We start from the raw sequence: 17,620 nt of genomic DNA on the forward strand, positions 1-17,620 counted from the left end.
CTATACTCTGTCTGACCTGTGCTATATCGCTCTGTAGACATGTAATGAATGAGCTACTGGAGACAGAAAGGGGGTACGTGGAGGAACTGCACTGTGTCCTACAGGTGTGTATCCCTCTCCCCTGGACCATATGAACCCTCTATCCCTCTCCTCTGGTCCCTATGAACCCTCAATCCCTCTCCTCTGGTCCCTATGAACCCTCAATCCCTCTCCTCTGGTCCCTATGAATCCTCAATCCCTCTCCTCTGGACCATATGAACCCTCTATCCCTCTCCTCTGGTCCATATGAACCCTCTATCCCTCTCCTCTGGACCCTATGAACCCTCTATCCCTCTCCTCTGGTCCCTATGAACCCTCAATCCCTCTCCTCTGGTCCCTATGAATCCTCAATCCCTCTCCTCTGGACCATATGAACCCTCTATCCCTCTCCTCTGGACCCTATGAACCCTCTATCCCTCTCCTCTGGTCCCTATGAACCCTCAATCCCTCTCCTCTGGTCCCTATGAACCCTCAATCCCTCTCCTCTGGTCCCTATGAACCCTCTATCCCTCTCCCCTGGACCATATGAACCCTCAATCCCTCTCCTCTGGTCCCTATGAACCCTCAATCCCTCTCCTCTGGTCCCTATGAATCTTCAATCCCTCTCCTCTGGTCCCTATGAATCCTCAATCCCTCTCCTCTGGTCCCTATGAACCCTCAATCCCTCTCCCCTGGACCCTATGAACCCTCAATCCCTCTGGTCCCTATGAACCCTCAATCCCTCTCCCTGGACCCTATGAACCCTCAATCCCTCTCCTCTGGTCCCTATAAACCCTCAATCCCTATGAACCCTCAATCCCTCTCCTCTGGTCCCTATCCCTCTCCCCTGGACCATATGAACCCTCAATCCCTCTTCCTTGGGCCATATGAGCCCTCTCCCCTGGACCATATGAGCCCTCTCCCCTGGACCATATGAACCCTGTCATACCTCTTCAGCTGTGTGCATCTGTCTAAGCATCTAAATATTCAGCTTACCCTCTCCAAATCATGAGCTCAATCATTGAAGGCGCTGGTTCACAAAACTGACCTGAGATCTGTCTCTAGGTCATCCTAAATAATCTTTCACTGTGTATTTCAGGGCTATGCCTCAGAGATGGACAATCCAGCCATGGCCAGCCTCATGCCCGCTCCTCTGCAGAACAAGAAAGATGTGCTGTTTGGCAACATGCCAGAGATCTACACCTTCCACAAGAGGTAAACGAGCCCCCCCCCCCCCGAGTGGTTAATAATGGTGCTTACACAGTTATAGAACTACTGTCATTGTACTAACTGACTGATCATCTCTCTTCTTGTCATCTTCCAGGACCTTTCTGGGGAGTTAGAAGAGTACCAAGGCTGCCCGGAACTTGTGGGTCGTTGTTTTCTGCAGAGGGTGAGGGATTGGAGATTGAACTGGGACATGTTGTGTCTGAATCACTAGTCTGATTGTGAAGCAGGGGTATTCCTCCCTTTTCTCTCTCTCTCTCTCTCTCTCTCTCTCTCTCTCTCTCTCTCTCTCTCTCTCTCTCTCTCTCTCTCTCTCTCCCCCTCTCTCTCTCTCCCTCTCTCTCTCTCTCTCTCTCTCTCTCTCTCTCTCTCTCTCTCTCTCTCTCTCTCTCTCTCTCTCTCTCTCTCTCTCTCTCTCTCTCTCTCTCTCTCTCTCTCTCTCTCTCTCTCTCTCTCTCAGATGACAGACCTGCAGATCTATGAGAAGTATTGTCAGAATAAACCTCGCTCTGAGAGCTTGTGGAGACAATGCTCCGACTGCACCTTCTTCCAGGTACACACCTTTTACACACCTCCCCTTAGGTACACACCATATACACCTCCCCTGAGGTACACACCATATATACACCTCCCCTGAGGTACACACCATACATACACACCTCCCCTGAGGTACACACCATATACACCTCCCCTGAGGTACACACCATATATACACCTCCCCTTAGGTACACACCATATACACCTCCCCTGAGGTACACACCATATATACACCTCCCCTTAGGTACACACCATATACACCTCCCCTTAGGTACACACCATATATACACCTCCCCTGAGGTACACACCATACACACCTCCCCTGAGGTACACACCATATATACACCTCCCCTGAGGTACACACCATATACACCTCCCCTTAGGTACACACCATATACACCCCCCCTTTAGGTACACACCATATACACCTCCCCTGAGGTACACACCATACATACACACCTCCCCTGAGGTACACACCATATACACCTCCCCTGAGGTACACACCATATATACACCTCCCCTGAGGTACACACCATACATACACACCTCCCCTGAGGTACACACCATATACACCTCCCCTGAGGTACACACCATATATACACCTCCCCTGAGGTACACACCATACATACACACCTCCCCTGAGGTACACACCATATACACCTCCCCTGAGGTACACACCATATACACCTCCCCTGAGGTACACACAGACCCCAAGAGCTCCAGGCCTGAGTGGTTATTATTTCCTAATAATCTTTTCTCCCTGTTCTGGTCTGCACCAGGAATGTCAGAAGAAACTGGAACATAAACTGGGCTTGGATTCCTATCTCCTGAAACCGGTCCAGAGGATCACCAAATACCAGCTCCTGTTGAAGGTATATCATCTATAAAGATCTAATCTGCATTGGGGGAAACAGCACCACTGCCTCACCCCTCTGCCCTTCATCCCCTATAGTCCAAACCCCATCAGCCCAGCTCCATCCTCTCTCCTTTATTTCCTCATGCCTTAAAGCTGAAATCCCTAAAGGGGACACAGCACCACTACCTCACCCCTCTGCCCCTCATCCCCTACAGTCCAAACCCCATCAGCCCAGCTCCATCCTCTCTCCTTCTCTTCCTCATGCCTTAAAGCTGAAATCCCTAAAGGGGACACAGCACCACTGCCTCACCCCTCTGCCCCTCATCCCCTACAGTCCAAACCACATCAGCCCAGCTCCATCCTCTCTCCTTCTCTTCCTCATGCCTTAAAGCTGAAATCCCTAAAGGGGACACAGCACCACTCCTCACCCCTCTGCCCCTCATCCCCTAGGTCCAAACCACATCAGCCCAGCTCCATCCTCTCTCCTTCTCTTCCTCATGCCTTAAAGCTGAAATCCCTAAAGGGGACACAGCACCACTGCCTCACCCCTCTGCCCCTCATCCCCTACAGTCCAAACCCCATCAGTCCAGCTCCATCCTTCTCCTTTCTTCCTCATGCCTTAAATGAAATCAAATGGGGAAAACCACTGTGTCTGCCCCTTCCCCTGTCCAAACCCCATCAGCCCAGCTCCATCTTTCCTTCTCTTCCTCATGTTAAAGCTGAAATCCCTAAAGGGACACAGCACCACTGCCTCACCCTCTGCCCCTCATCCCCTGTCCAAACCCCATCAAAAGCTCCATCCTAGGTCCTTCCTCATGCCTTAAAGCTGAAATCCCTAAAGGGGACACAGCACCACTATACACCATTCCATTACAGACCAAAACTCCTTCTCTTCCTATGTCAATGTGTGTCTTTGAATTCCTCATGCCTTAAAGCTGAAATCCCTAAAGGGGACACAGGTCCACTGCCTCACCCTCTGGAGGCGCTCATCCCCTATCCAAACCAATCAGCCCAGCTCCATCCTCTCTCCTTCACTTCCTCATGCCTTAAAGCTGAAATCCCTAAAGGGGACACAGCTCCACTGTTCTCCCAGGCACCTGTGTTCTTCTTTTTGTTTTGTTGATGAAATGTACATCCAGCATATTGTATCAAATGTACAGTACATATTCTATGAAATGTACTGTGATGATGTCAGATGAAAAATGTACTGGTTTGTTATGAAATGTATTGCATATTGTTATAAAATGTACTGCATATTGTATGAAATTCTAGCTTAAAACATTAAAATATTTTGGTCCATATTAATATCCTTTGTACTTTGTTTTTATATTCCATTACAAAAAACGTCAATGTACTGTCATATTGTATGAAATGTACAGTAATTGTTGATGGGTCAATGTATTGCATATTGTTATCTATCCTGGGAATCTTGAATGTGACTCCATGCACCTATTGTATATGGAAATGTGAGTTTATATTGTCAACTTCACATTGTATGAAATGTACTGCATATTGTATGAAATGTACTTCATATTGTTATGAAATGTACTGCAATTGTATGAAATGTACTGCATATTGTTATAAAATGTACTGCATATTGTTATGAAATGTACTGCATATTGTATGAAATGTATTGCATATTGTTATAAAATGTACTGCATATTGTATGAAATGTACTGCATATTGTATGAAATGTATTGCATATTGTTATAAATGTACTGCATATTGTTATGAAATGTACTGCTATTGTATGAAATGTATTGCATATTGTTATAAAATGTACTGCATATTGTATGAAATGTACTGCTATTGTTATGGAATGTATTGCATATTGTTATGAAATGTACTGCATATTGTTATGAAATGTACTTCATATTGTATGAAATGTACTGCATATTGTATGAAATGTACTGCATATTGTTATGAAATGTACTGCATATTGTTATGAAATGTATTGCATATTGTTATAAAATGTACTGCATATTGTATGAAATGTACTGCATATTGTATGAAATGTACTGCATATTGTTATGAAATGTACTTCATATTGTTATGAAATGTACTGCATATTGTATGAAATGTACTGCATATTGTATGAAATGTATTGCATATTGTTATGAAATGTACTGCATATTGCATGAAATGTACTGCATATTGTATGAAATGTACTGCATATTGTTATAAAATGTATTGCATATTGTATAAAATGTATTGCATATTGTTATGAAATGTACTGCATATTGTATGAAATGTACTGCATATTGTTATAAAATGTATTGCATATTTTATGAAATGTACTGCATATTGTTATGAAATGTATTGCATATTGTATGAAATGTACTGCATATTGTATGAAATGTACTGCATATTGTTATGAAATGTACTGCATATTGTTATGAAATGTACTGCATATTGTATGAAATGTACTGCATATTGTTATGAAATGTACTGCATATTGTTATGAAATGTACTTGCATATTGTATGAAATGTACTGCATATTGTTATGAAATGTACTGCATATTGTATGAAATGTACTTGCATATTGTATGAAATGTACTGCATATTGTTATGAAATGTACTTCATATTGTATGAAATGTACTGCATATTGTATGAAATGTACTGCATATTGTTATGAAATGTATTGCATATTGTATGAAATGTACTGCATATTGTATGAAATGTACTGCATATTGTATGAAATGTACTGCATATTGTATGAAATGTACTTCATATTGTATGAAATGTACTGCATATTGTTACGAAATGTACCTCATATTATATGAAATGTACTGCTAATTGTTATGAAATGTACTGCATATTGTATGAAATGTACTGCATATTGTTATAAAATGTATTGCATATTGTATGAAATGTATTGCATATTGTATGAAATGTACTGCATATTGTTATAAAATGTACTGCATATTGTTATGAAATGTACTTGCATATTGTTATGAAATGTACTGCATATTGTTATGAAATGTACTGCATATTGTTAAAATGTACTTCATATTGTTATGAAATGTACTTCATATTGTATGAAATGTACTGCATATTGTTATGAAATGTACTTCATATTGTATGAAATGTACTTCATATTATATGAAATGTACTGCATATTGTTATGAAATGTACTTCATATTGTATGAAATGTACTTCATATTATATGAAATGTACTGCATATTGTTATGAAATGTACTGCATATTGTTATGAAATGTACTGCATATTGTTATGAAATGTACTGCATATTGTTATGAAATGTACTTCATATTGTTATGAAATGTACTGCATATTGTTATGAAATGTACTTCATATTGTTATGAAATGTACTGCATATTGTTATGAAATGTACTGCATATTGTTATGAAATGTACTTCATATTGTTATGAAATGTACTTCATATTGTTATGAAATGTACTGCATATTGTTATGAAATGTACTTCATATTGTTATGAAATGTACTTCATATTGTTATGAAATGTACTGCATATTGTTATGAAATGTACTGCATATTGTTATGAAATGTACTTCATATTGTTATGAAATGTACTGCATATTGTTATGAAATGTACTGCATATTGTTATGAAATGTACTGCATATTGAATGAAACATATTCCTTTCATGGCGTCAACATCACATTATATCAGATATGTCAATATTACATGAATCAGCAGCACCATAGCTTATGATGGCACATGGACTTTCTCCTGACCTGTGACCCCTCTTCTGATAGGGTCACCTGGGTGACCTGGGCCGGCTGCTGATGCAGGGGTCATTCAGCGTGTGGACGGAACACAAGAAAGGTCACGCCAAGGTCAAGGACATGGCCCGCTTCAAGCCTATGCAGAGACACCTGTTCCTGCACGAGAAAGCCCTGCTCTTCTGTAAGAGACGCGAAGAGAACGGGGAGGGCTATGAGAAAGCCCCCTCCTACAGCTTCAAACAGTCCCTTAGTGTGAGTCTGTCTGTCTGTCTGTCTGTCTGTCTGTCTGTCTGTCTGTGTTGTGTGTCTGTCGGTCTTACCAAGTGTTTGATATTGCAAGTGAGTTAAAATAGATGCTTTAGAAGGTAAGATTTTCCAACACGGTATGCCCTCTACCAGATGAGTGCTGTGGGCATCACTGAGAATGCCAAAGGTGACAACAAGAAGTTTGAGGTCTGGTGCAACTCACGGGAGGAGGTGTACATTGTGCAGGTGCGTGACCAGCACTCAAACCCTGCCCATTCAACTGCTATAGATTACATGACAATGTATTTATTTTTTACAATGACACACAAATCACATCGGACTCTGTTTGGAATGTAACATATATATATCTGCACAAACCAGTAATGGGTTTCATCGTTGTAATTCAGGCCCCGACGACTGAGGTGAAAACGACGTGGGTGAACGAGATCCGGAAGGTTCTGACAACACAGCTGGAGGCCTTCAGAGGTAGACCTGGGGTCATATAGTATTTGTTTTCTTTCTAATACTTAGAGTGTATTATATTCTAATTACACTGAGTGTTACATTGTTCAGTGCTCATGATAAGGTGGGACTGTGGTAGATCTCCCTGCATGTCTTCCAGAAGCCAGCCAACAGAGGTCGTCAGACGGACTGTTCCAGTTCCCTCCTACCGCTGGAGAACCTGTCAGCCTCGGGTCAGTCACCTGACCCATATTGACCTATCCCTGACCCCCATCCCACACTTGTTCCATATCAAATCAAATTTTATTGGTCACATACACGTGATTAGCAGGTGCTATTGAGGGTGTAGTGAAATGCTTGTTCTTCTAGCTTCTATCTTTCTAGTAAATCTAACTAGTAATATCTAACAAATTACACAACATATACCCAATGCTCAGTGAATGAGATACTGTAGAACAGTGTAGAACACAGTATATATATATATATATGAGATGAGTAATGTCAGATATGTAAACATTATTAAAGTGACGAGTGTTCCAATCCATATTGACCTATCACTGACTACCTACCACACTTGTACCACATGGACCTATCACAGACCCTCTCCCACACTTGTCCCATATTGACCTATCACAGACTCTCTCCTACATTTGTCCCATACTGACCTATCAAAATACTTTAAAGTACTACTTAAGTTGTTTTTTGGGGGTTTCTGTACTCTACTATTTATATTTTTTTTACAACTTTTACTTTTACTACATTCCTAAATTATGTACATTTTACTCCATACATTTTCCCTGACACCAAAAAGTACTTTTTTTAAAACATTTTGAATGCTTAGCAGGACATGAAAATGTGGTCTAATTCACATACTTATCAAGAGAACATCCCTGGTCATCCCTACTGTCTCTGATCTGGCAGACTCACTAAACACAAATACTTTGTTTGTAAATTATGTCTGAGTGTTTGAATGTGCCCCTTGCTATCCGTAAATACAATTTGTGCTGTCTGGTTTGCTTAATAGAGTGGTTCCCAACCAGGGGTACTAGGTCCCCTTAGGGTACTGAGCCTATCCACAGGGGGTACTAGGACACCTGGGGGCACTAGGACACCTGGGGGTACTAGGTCCCCTGAGGGCTCTGGGTCTATCCACAGGGGGTACTAGGACACCTGGGGGCACTAGGACACCTGGGGGTACTAGGTCCCCTGAGGGCTCTGGGTCTATCCACAGGGGGTACTAGGACACCTGGGGGTACTGGGCCTATCCACAGGGGGTACTAGGACACCTGGGGGTACTGGGCCTATCCACAGGGGGTACTAGGACACCTGGGGGTACTTGGACACCTGGGGGTACTGGGCCTATCCACAGGGGGTACTAGGACACCTGGGAGTACTGGGCCTATCCACAGGGGGTACTAGGACACCTGGGGGTACTGGGCCTATCCACAGGGGGTACTAGGACACCTGGGGGTACTGGGCCTATCCACAGGGGGTACTAGGACACCTGGGGGTACTGGGCCTATCCACAGGGGGTACTAGGACACCTGGGGGTACTGGGCCTATCCACAGGGGGTACTGGGACACCTGGGGGTACTGGGCTTACCCACAGGGGGTACTAGAGAAGAATCATGAGACCAATAGCCTGCTGGTAAAATGCACATGAGGGGGTACTTCAGGGGTCCTCCGGGCAGAGCAACATTCAGTTGGTGGTATAGAGTAACATTCAGTTGGTGGTACAGAGTAACATTCAGTTGGTGGTACAGAGTAACATTCAGTTGGTGGTATAGAGTAACATTCAGTTGGTGGTCCAAATACTTTGACTTTTACTCAAGTAGTATTTTACTGGGTGACTTTCACTTTTACTTGAGTAATTTTCTATTAAGGCATCTTTACTTTTAGTCAAGTATGACAATTGGATCGGGGAGGTACTTAGATCCAGACTCATTGTGGAGAAGACACTAACGTCTGTGGGCATGACATAGCGTTTGGCCGGAGCAAGGAGTCTGGGTAGCCAAGCAACTTGTCTTCGCCTCTCTGGCACCAATGAGAAGGATATATTTTCCAGTCTGGTATGTCTAGTATAAATCACATGGTTCTGGGTTTTGTGGTGCAGGATTGATCATAGTTATAACCTGAACTCAACATGTTGTGTTCCCTCTGTGGGTTGCAGTGTGTTTCTGACTGTTTCATCCTCCTGTTTCCCCCAGTTCATTTATAAGAGGGGAGAGGAGCATGAAGGTGAAGAAGGGAGAACCCAGCAGCCCTGACTCTAACTCCTCCCCAATAACCAAAGGTGAACAGAGGGGGGGGTAGGAGCGTCAGCTGTATAATGCAAACCCAGCTCAGAACACCACCTTTCAACTGGGTCTAATGCTAAATGCAGCACTATTTTTTTTACTCTCACCTGTGTCTAATACTTATCACTTTCCTAAAGCTCCCCTTGTTAATCTAAACAACACTACCTTCTGACTTGTACACTTTACTAAAGCTTTCCTTGTTAATCTTAACAACACTACCTTCTGACTTGTACACTTTACTAAACTGTGCTTCTCCCTCTTTGATGAGATGACTAATCTTTCTCTTCACTTTCCCCTCTTACACCTTTTTCCCCTATGTGGTCTCTTCTTTCTATTTTGGATGTCTTTCTCTCATCACTGCACTTTCTATCTTTCACTCCCTTTTATTATGACTCGCATGCCTCTTCCTGTCACTCTTCTGTTTCTCATCCCACTCGCCTCTCCTTCCTGCCCTCTCTACCCTGCTCCTCTCCTTCTCCTGGCCCAGACGGGGCAGTGACCAGTCCTACCTTTAACAGAGCAGCAGTGGCTAAAAAGCGTTTTACCTTGCAGGGCTTCAGCAACTTCAGCAAAGGTAATAGCACTATCTCGCCACCAGGGGATGCCATAGTACTTTATGTTACTACATCATGACAGGACTTTACAAAGCTAATGTCAGCACTGTAGTCTACAACATGAAAAAAATGGCATGCTTCCTTCCACAGGCCTCTCACCTCCTGACAATAAAAGCTTAACTTTACCCAGGATGCCTCTCTCTGCCAGGTACAGATTAGCGTCTAGAGAGGTAACTTCGGCCCATAGCTTTAGCCAACCAATTAGAGCTATACTGTAGCTGATAGTAAATTGACCGCTTCAGACCCCGTATCTCTGTTTTTCACCCCTGTGGTGTGTGCTACTACTGACAGAGTAGACATACTTCCTGTAACTTCCACTTTAAAGATGTGCTACTACTGACAGAGTAGACATACTTCCTGTAACTTCCACTTTAAAGATGTGCTACTACTGACAGAGTAGACATACTTCCTGTAACTTCCACTTTAAAGATGTGCTACTACTGACAGAGTAGACATACTTCCTGTAACTTCCACTTTAAAGATGTGCTACTACTGACAGAGTAGACATACTTCCTGTAACTTCCACTTTAAAGATGTGCTACTACTGACAGAGTAGACATACTTCCTGTAACTTCCACTTTAAAGATGTGCTACTACTGACAGAGTAGACATACTTCCTGTAACTTCCACTTTAAAGATGTGCTACTACTGACAGAGTAGACATACTTCCTGTAACTTCCACTTTAAAGATGTGCTACTACTGACAGAGTAGACATACTTCCTGTAACTTCCACTTTAAAGATGTGCTACTACTGACAGAGTAGACATACTTCCTGTAACTTCCACTTTAAAGATGTGCTACTACTGACAGAGTAGACATACTTCCTGTAACTTCCACTTTAAAGATGTGCTACTACTGACAGAGTAGACATACTTCCTGTAACTTCCACTTTAAAGATGTGCTACTACTGACAGAGTAGACATACTTCCTGTAACTTCCACTTTAAAGATGTGCTACTACTGACAGAGTAGACATACTTCCTGTAACTTCCACTTTAAAGATGTGCTACTACTGACAGAGTAGACATACTTCCTGTAACTTCCACTTTAAAGATGTGCTACTACTGACAGAGTAGACATACTTCCTGTAACTTCCACTTTAAAGATGTGCTACTACTGACAGAGTAGACATACTTCCTGTAACTTCCACTTTAAAGATGTGCTACTACTGACAGAATAGACATACTTCCTGTAACTTCCACTTTAAAGATGTGCTACTACTGACAGAGTAGACATACTTCCTGTAACTTCCACTTTAAAGATGTGCTACTACTGACAGAGTAGACATACTTCCTGTAACTTCCACTTTAAAGATGTGCTACTACTGACAGAGTAGACATACTTCCTGTAACTTCCACTTTAAAGATGTGCCACTACTGACAGAGTAGACATACTTCCTGTAACTTCCACTTTAAAGATGTGCTACTACTGATTTCTACTTCCTGATAGTGTCTAGCTGCTCCTCTTCACTCTCTTCTCTTCTATTCGGATAGGTTCTCCCACAAGCCCTGACCATAAAACCAAACGTCATGAGATAAAAAGTGATCCCACTCCGTTCGGCTTCAAAGGTACACCATCCCATAATAACTCTATTCCCTGACTCTGTGGTCAACCACGGTCCTTTCGACCGTGGTTGGTCAGGGTGATGTTTTTTACACACAGCAGTTTCTCCCCTCAGACAAAGAGAACATGGTTCATCAGGGAATGTATGACACATTGTGTTGACTGACAGGCAACGGTGGTCGTAGTTACCACGCTCGGTCATTTACAGTGGTTGAGCAGTTCACTGCGGTCTATCCCTTTGACTGTGTTTCATTGCGGTCGTGTGTATCTATCTCTCTCTCAGACCCTGGCCCTTACGCTCACCTCCACCTGGGCCGAGTCAGGTGGCTCAGCACCTCGAGTCTCTTACAGACCAAGAGGAGAGGTAACCGTACAGCACTTAACTGGACTGGTTTAGACTATTGAAATGTGGAATGATCACAAAATGGCTGCCGAATTTCCTTGAGGTTTGCCCCTCGTCTCTCTCACTCCCTACACACTGTGTTCCCAGGCCTGAGTGTGTGTATGCACATGCAATACATTTATCTAGAAACAGGCACGTTCCTGGTTGCTTAGTGGTGTTGCGGTTCTGAATGGTCCAGCACGATTACTGTAGGCTCACTGATGGCTTTATGGTTGAGTTCCACTGGACTTGGTCCTGTTCTCTCTGATTGCGGTCCACCCCGTCAATGACTGTATCATGGTCAAGCAGAAGTTGCTGCAGTGCCTGCTCTCACTCTCTCTGTGTGTGTTGTGTGTGTGTGTGTGTGTGTGTGTGTGTGTGTGTGTGTGTGTGTGTGTGTGTGTGTGTGTGTGTGTGTGTGTGTGTGTGTGTGTGTGTGTGTGTGTGTGTGTGTGTGTGTGTGTGTGTGTATTTGTGTGTATTTGTGTGTGTGTGTGTATTTGTGTGTGTGTGTGTGTGTGTGTGTCTCGCTCTCTCTCTCCACACCATACTCTTATGTCCCCTCTCTCCCTTCCTCCTCTAGGATGGACCAAGGGCTCTCTCTCATTGGACGCCAACGAGGAGAATGATGGGTACTCTAGCACTGAAGAGCCCCTAACCTCCGACCCTGAGGACGAGGGGGGAAAGAAACTGGTGAGTGTGTATCTGTGTGATGATTGTCATCCACTCCAAGCTGTTAAGTAGCGCCACGTACAAACCGTTTTAAAAGAATAGTTTACAATCATACATACAATGTAACACCCTATCTTGACGGTGTGCAGTGTGCAGGGAAATACACAGTGGTGTCTGACTATGAGAAGTGCAGCACCCAGGATCTGTCAGTCAAGAGTGGTGAAACAGTTCAGCTGATCAAGGAGGGAGAAGATGGCCAGTGGTGAGGATATTACCTCGACACTGGGTTTCACACTATCACACTAGTCTATTCCAACAGGGTAATATTCATTAGGACACATCAGAGTAGGTAGCAAAGGTAGCTAAGTGCTGATTGGGCGGACGGGGTTGTGTGTGTTTCTGTAGGTTTGTGAAGAATCTGAAGACTAAGCAGGAGGGCTGGGTGGCTGCTGCCAACCTTTACACCCTGATTGGAGAGTCCACGTCCTGCCAGTCTCTCACCAGCTCAGGTACAACCTCCTCTCCATCTAGGTACAATTATGTGTGTGTGTGTGTGTGTGTGTGTGTGTGTGTGTGTGTGTGTGTGTGTGTGTGTGTGTGTGTGTGTGTGTGTGTGTGTGTGTGTGTGTGTGTGTGTGTGTGTGTGTGTGTGTGTGTGTGTGTGTGTGTGTGTGTCTCCTCTAACCTTTCTGTGTGTGAGCATCTCTCCTAAACCATCTCCTCTAACCTCTCTCTATATATATATATATATATTACAGAAGGCAGTGGCTCAGGGAACCTCAGCACTTCATCCAGCTGCTGTGAGACCAACACCAGCTCCTCTGACATCAAGCCCTGAACCCTTCAATGGCCACATCAGGCCGCCCCTGGTCTCCGGAGCAGAACGCTACAGCACCAGCTGGTGGCTCCCCTAACAAAGCAGTACTTTCTCCCCCACCCAAAACCCAACTTTGCCTCTCCTTACCCAGAGGCAAGCCCCTGGATTAGGATACTGGTCAGCCACTTCAAGAAAATGCCAACTAATGCCAATGTTCCAGTGACCAGTCTATAGATAGTAGTGTCATTGATTAGAGAATGGATCTGGTGCCCTGGTGTAATTGTAGAGACACAGTGCAGTGTTTGTAGAAAGTAGCTACATTCATCCATATCTATCCACCCATCCACAGGATGAGCAAGTGGAGTATGAGGTCTAGGATTGATGGAGGGTGAACTGTTCCTAGATCTGACCGTCAGCTGTGCAAGCAGACCTGGGGCAGGCTAATATCAATGGCACTACGGCAGACAAAATGCTATGGACAAGCTGGAACCTGGCATAACCAATAGAATTTGAATGACATTCTAGAATGAATTAGAATTCTAATTCTATGAATCTGATCAGGTGTCAGTGATGACATGGATCGTGTTGACCGTCTTGTTGTACTGTAGGCCTGTGTCACTGTTACAATTCTGTTGGTCCACATCATGGTACCTTTGACTGTCTAGAAATAGACAAGACTTCATATTTTTCAAATAGAAAGTTATTGTAAATAAAAAAGATTATGAATGCAATGAATGTAAAGTATACCTTGTTTAGCTTTTCAGATTGTTGCTCGATGAGTGTTACCAGTCACCTCAAACATGTGACCATGGAAGTAACCAGCATGACCTATGGTAGGCCTATGACTATCTTATTGCCTGTTGGACAGTGAGGGGTAACTGTGTCTTTGAAAGCTGAGGGATGTGAATGACTAGTTATGTACTTTGATAAAGATGTTATTCTATTCTTCTTCTATCTCTCTCTACTATTTCTATCTTGCTTGGCCTTCCACCCACTTGTCCTCTTAATTAGCTTACCCTGTCCTACAACATTAGTTTTGTATGACTCAGACCACAGGAGGCTACTGAGGAGAGGACTACTCATAAAAAGGCCTGGAATGTAATGAATGGAATAGTATCAAATGCATGGAAACCATTTATTCAGTTCTTTGAGCCTTGTCCTCCCCAATGAAGGTGCCTCCAACCTCCTGTGATTCAGACAGAGCAGTCACAGTATTCACTTTTGGTTGTTCTCGTCAAATAACTTTATGAGATCCCCTTTTCATCCACTCCTACGGCTGTCCAGTCACACATGTAATAAACATGACTTGGGATATAGGCTGTCCAGTCACACATGTAATAAACATGACTTGGGATATAGGCTGTCCAGTCACATGTATTAAACATGACTTGGGATATAGGCTGTCCAGTCACACATGTATTAAACATGACTTGGGATATATGCTGTCCAGTCACATGTATTAAACATGACTTGGGATATAGGCTGTCCAGTCACATGTATTAAACATGACTTGGGATATAGGCTGTCCAGTCACATGTATTAAACATGACTTGGGATATAGGCTGTCCAGTCACATGTATTAAACATGACTTGGGATATAGGCTGTCCAGTCACATGTATTAAACATGACTTGGGATATAGGCTGTCCAGTCACATGTATTAAACATGACTTTGGATATAGGCTGTCCAGTCACATGTATTAAACATGACTTTGGATATAGGCTGTCCAGTCACATGTATTAAACATGACTTGGGATATAGGCTGTCCAGTCACACATGTAATAAACATGACTTTGGATATAGGCTGTCCAGTCACATGTATTAAACATGACTTGGGATATAGGCTGTCCAGTCACATGTATTAAACATGACTTGGGATATAGGCTGTCCAGTCACACATGTAATAAACATGACTTTGGATATAGGCTGTCCAGTCACATGTATTAAACATGACTTTGGATATAGGCTGTCCAGTCACACATGTAATAAACATGACTTTGGATATAGGCTGTCCAGTCACATGTATTAAACATGACTTTGGATATAGGCTGTCCAGTCACATGTATTAAACATGACTTGGGATATAGGCTGTCCAGTCACATGTATTAAACATGACTTGGGATATAGGCTGTCCAGTCACATGTATTAAACATGACTTTGGATATAGGCTGTCCAGTCACATGTATTAAACATGACTTGGGATATAGGCTGTCCAGTCACATGTATTAAACATGACTTGGGTTGTATGCTGTCCAGTCACATGTATTAAACATGACTTGGGATATAGGCTGTCCAGTCACATGTATTAAACATGACTTGGGATGTTGCTGGTCATTTTACGGGCATTTCTACTGTGAACTTTGCTCCTTTTGTTAGTAACTCAGTATCCAGTGTATAGTCTTAAATTATTTATTGCTTTACAATCATTTATAAAGATATTGTTTATTACCTCACTATTTTCTTTAAGAAATCAGAAATTCTGTCAGCATTGTCTGTTTTTTTGTATTAAAAAGGACTTTGTGTCAACTAAGGACGACCCTAAACCCTGCCTATTTCTACAATTTCTCCTAAATCATCCTATTTCCCAAGCAAAATTAGCCTTTGCATGACCAAAACATCCCCCATAATATTTTTACACCATTAAAATGCTCAGAATTGAAGAAATTGTACATTCTCTCATCTCTAACTATCAGAATGCCTGAAAGAACAGGCTAAGTGGGAGGAGAGCTTATATTCATGAGCTCGCCTTGAATGAGAGCTCTTTGAAAACACCCTTGTGGTCGTCGCCTGGTAACAAGGTAAACAATCCTTACCTAAATTGTAATTTAACAACCCATTTTCTCTGCAAAATGCTCTCATGGCCAAGAGAACTGGCTCATGTTCTTGACATGTGTCACATGTACATATCATTCTTGGTGTACAGATGCACTGTGTTTATGCATATATTAGTCCAATAACAAAGTCGTACGTTTCCAAAATAGAATACAGCATTCCTTTTCTCCATATGAAGTCCAGTCAGACTATTGTTTTGTAACTAATTACAGAATACATTTCTTCACAATAATGAGTAAAGCCCGAGACACCTTAGAAGCGTAGACATAAAGGAATGAATATGAACACAGCATATAATGTGTACTGGACAATTTATTGGTGACTCTTCATTAGCATTATAAATAACAATATATTCAGAATAGTATGTATTGATCAGACATTTATTTGATCATTTACAAATTAGGCCAGCACAACCAAAATATTGATCAACATAAATGAAGATGACAAATAATGATGAGATATCATTTGACATTTAAGAAATATATTAGAGCCATATGCCTTATATGGGCACCCGGCCACCCAACAGTGTGCAGGACCCTTTGACTCATACAATTTGTAACACTGCTCTCCTGTCCAAATGCTTGAAGAAACAATACAAAGTAACAAAGTGTGATGTTATCACGCAAGCGTGATTTACTTTGACGTTAGAAAACTCAACCACCTACAGAGATTGATGGGGACCCGCATACCCCACTTCAATCAAGCAGGCTTCAGTCACCCTCAAGATTGACGTGGGAGACAAATAGCTATGCCCGCCTCCTTGTCAGGCCTCTCATACTGGGCCGACAGGGGTCCTAGGATGCATAGGTCAGGCCTCTCACACTGGGCCGACAGGGGTCCTAGGATGCATAGGTCAGGCCTCTCACACTGGGCCGACAGGGGTCCTAGGATGCATAGGTCAGGCCTCTCACACTGGGCCGACAGGGGGTCCTAGGATGCATAGGTCAGGCCTCTCACACTGGGCCGACAGGGGTCCTAGGATGCATAGGTCAGGCCTCTCACACTGGGCCGACAGGGGTCCTAGGATGCATAGGTCAGGCCTCTCACACTGGGCCGACAGGGGTCCTAGGATGCATAGGTCAGGCCTCTCACACTGGGCCGACAGGGGTCCGAGGATGCATAGGTCAGGCCTCTCACACTGGGCCGACAGGGGTCCGAGGATGCATAGGTCAGGCCTCTCACACTGGGCCGACAGGGGTCCTAGGATGCATAGGTCAAGCCTCTCACACTGGGCCGACAGGGGTCCTGGGATGCATAGGTCAGGCCTCTCACACTGGGCCGACAGGGGTCCGAGGATGCATAGGTCAGGCCTCTCACACTGGGCCGACAGGGGTCCTAGGATGCATAGGTCAAGCCTCTCACACTGGGCCGACAGGGGTCCTAGGATGCA

General features: G+C 43.4%; 1 protein-coding gene and 1 pseudogene across 1 annotated transcript in view; one reads left to right on the forward strand and one right to left on the reverse strand.

Annotated features, from left to right (window-relative positions):
* LOC135519460 (guanine nucleotide exchange factor DBS-like) overlaps positions 1–17,139 on the forward strand; it is a 56,982-nt pseudogene extending 39,843 nt beyond the window's left edge.
* The window catches only part of LOC135519461 (keratin-associated protein 4-3-like), a 1,005-nt gene continuing 522 nt past the window's right edge, over positions 17,138–17,620 (reverse strand). The window contains exon 2 of the mRNA XM_064944695.1: positions 17,138–17,610. Within this exon, the coding sequence (XP_064800767.1) occupies positions 17,138–17,610 (473 nt within the window). The remainder of the gene's footprint in view (positions 17,611–17,620) is intronic.

Source organism: Oncorhynchus masou, chromosome 29 (assembly GCF_036934945.1).
Source record: "Oncorhynchus masou masou isolate Uvic2021 chromosome 29, UVic_Omas_1.1, whole genome shotgun sequence".
Lineage (NCBI taxonomy): Eukaryota > Metazoa > Chordata > Actinopteri > Salmoniformes > Salmonidae > Oncorhynchus > Oncorhynchus masou.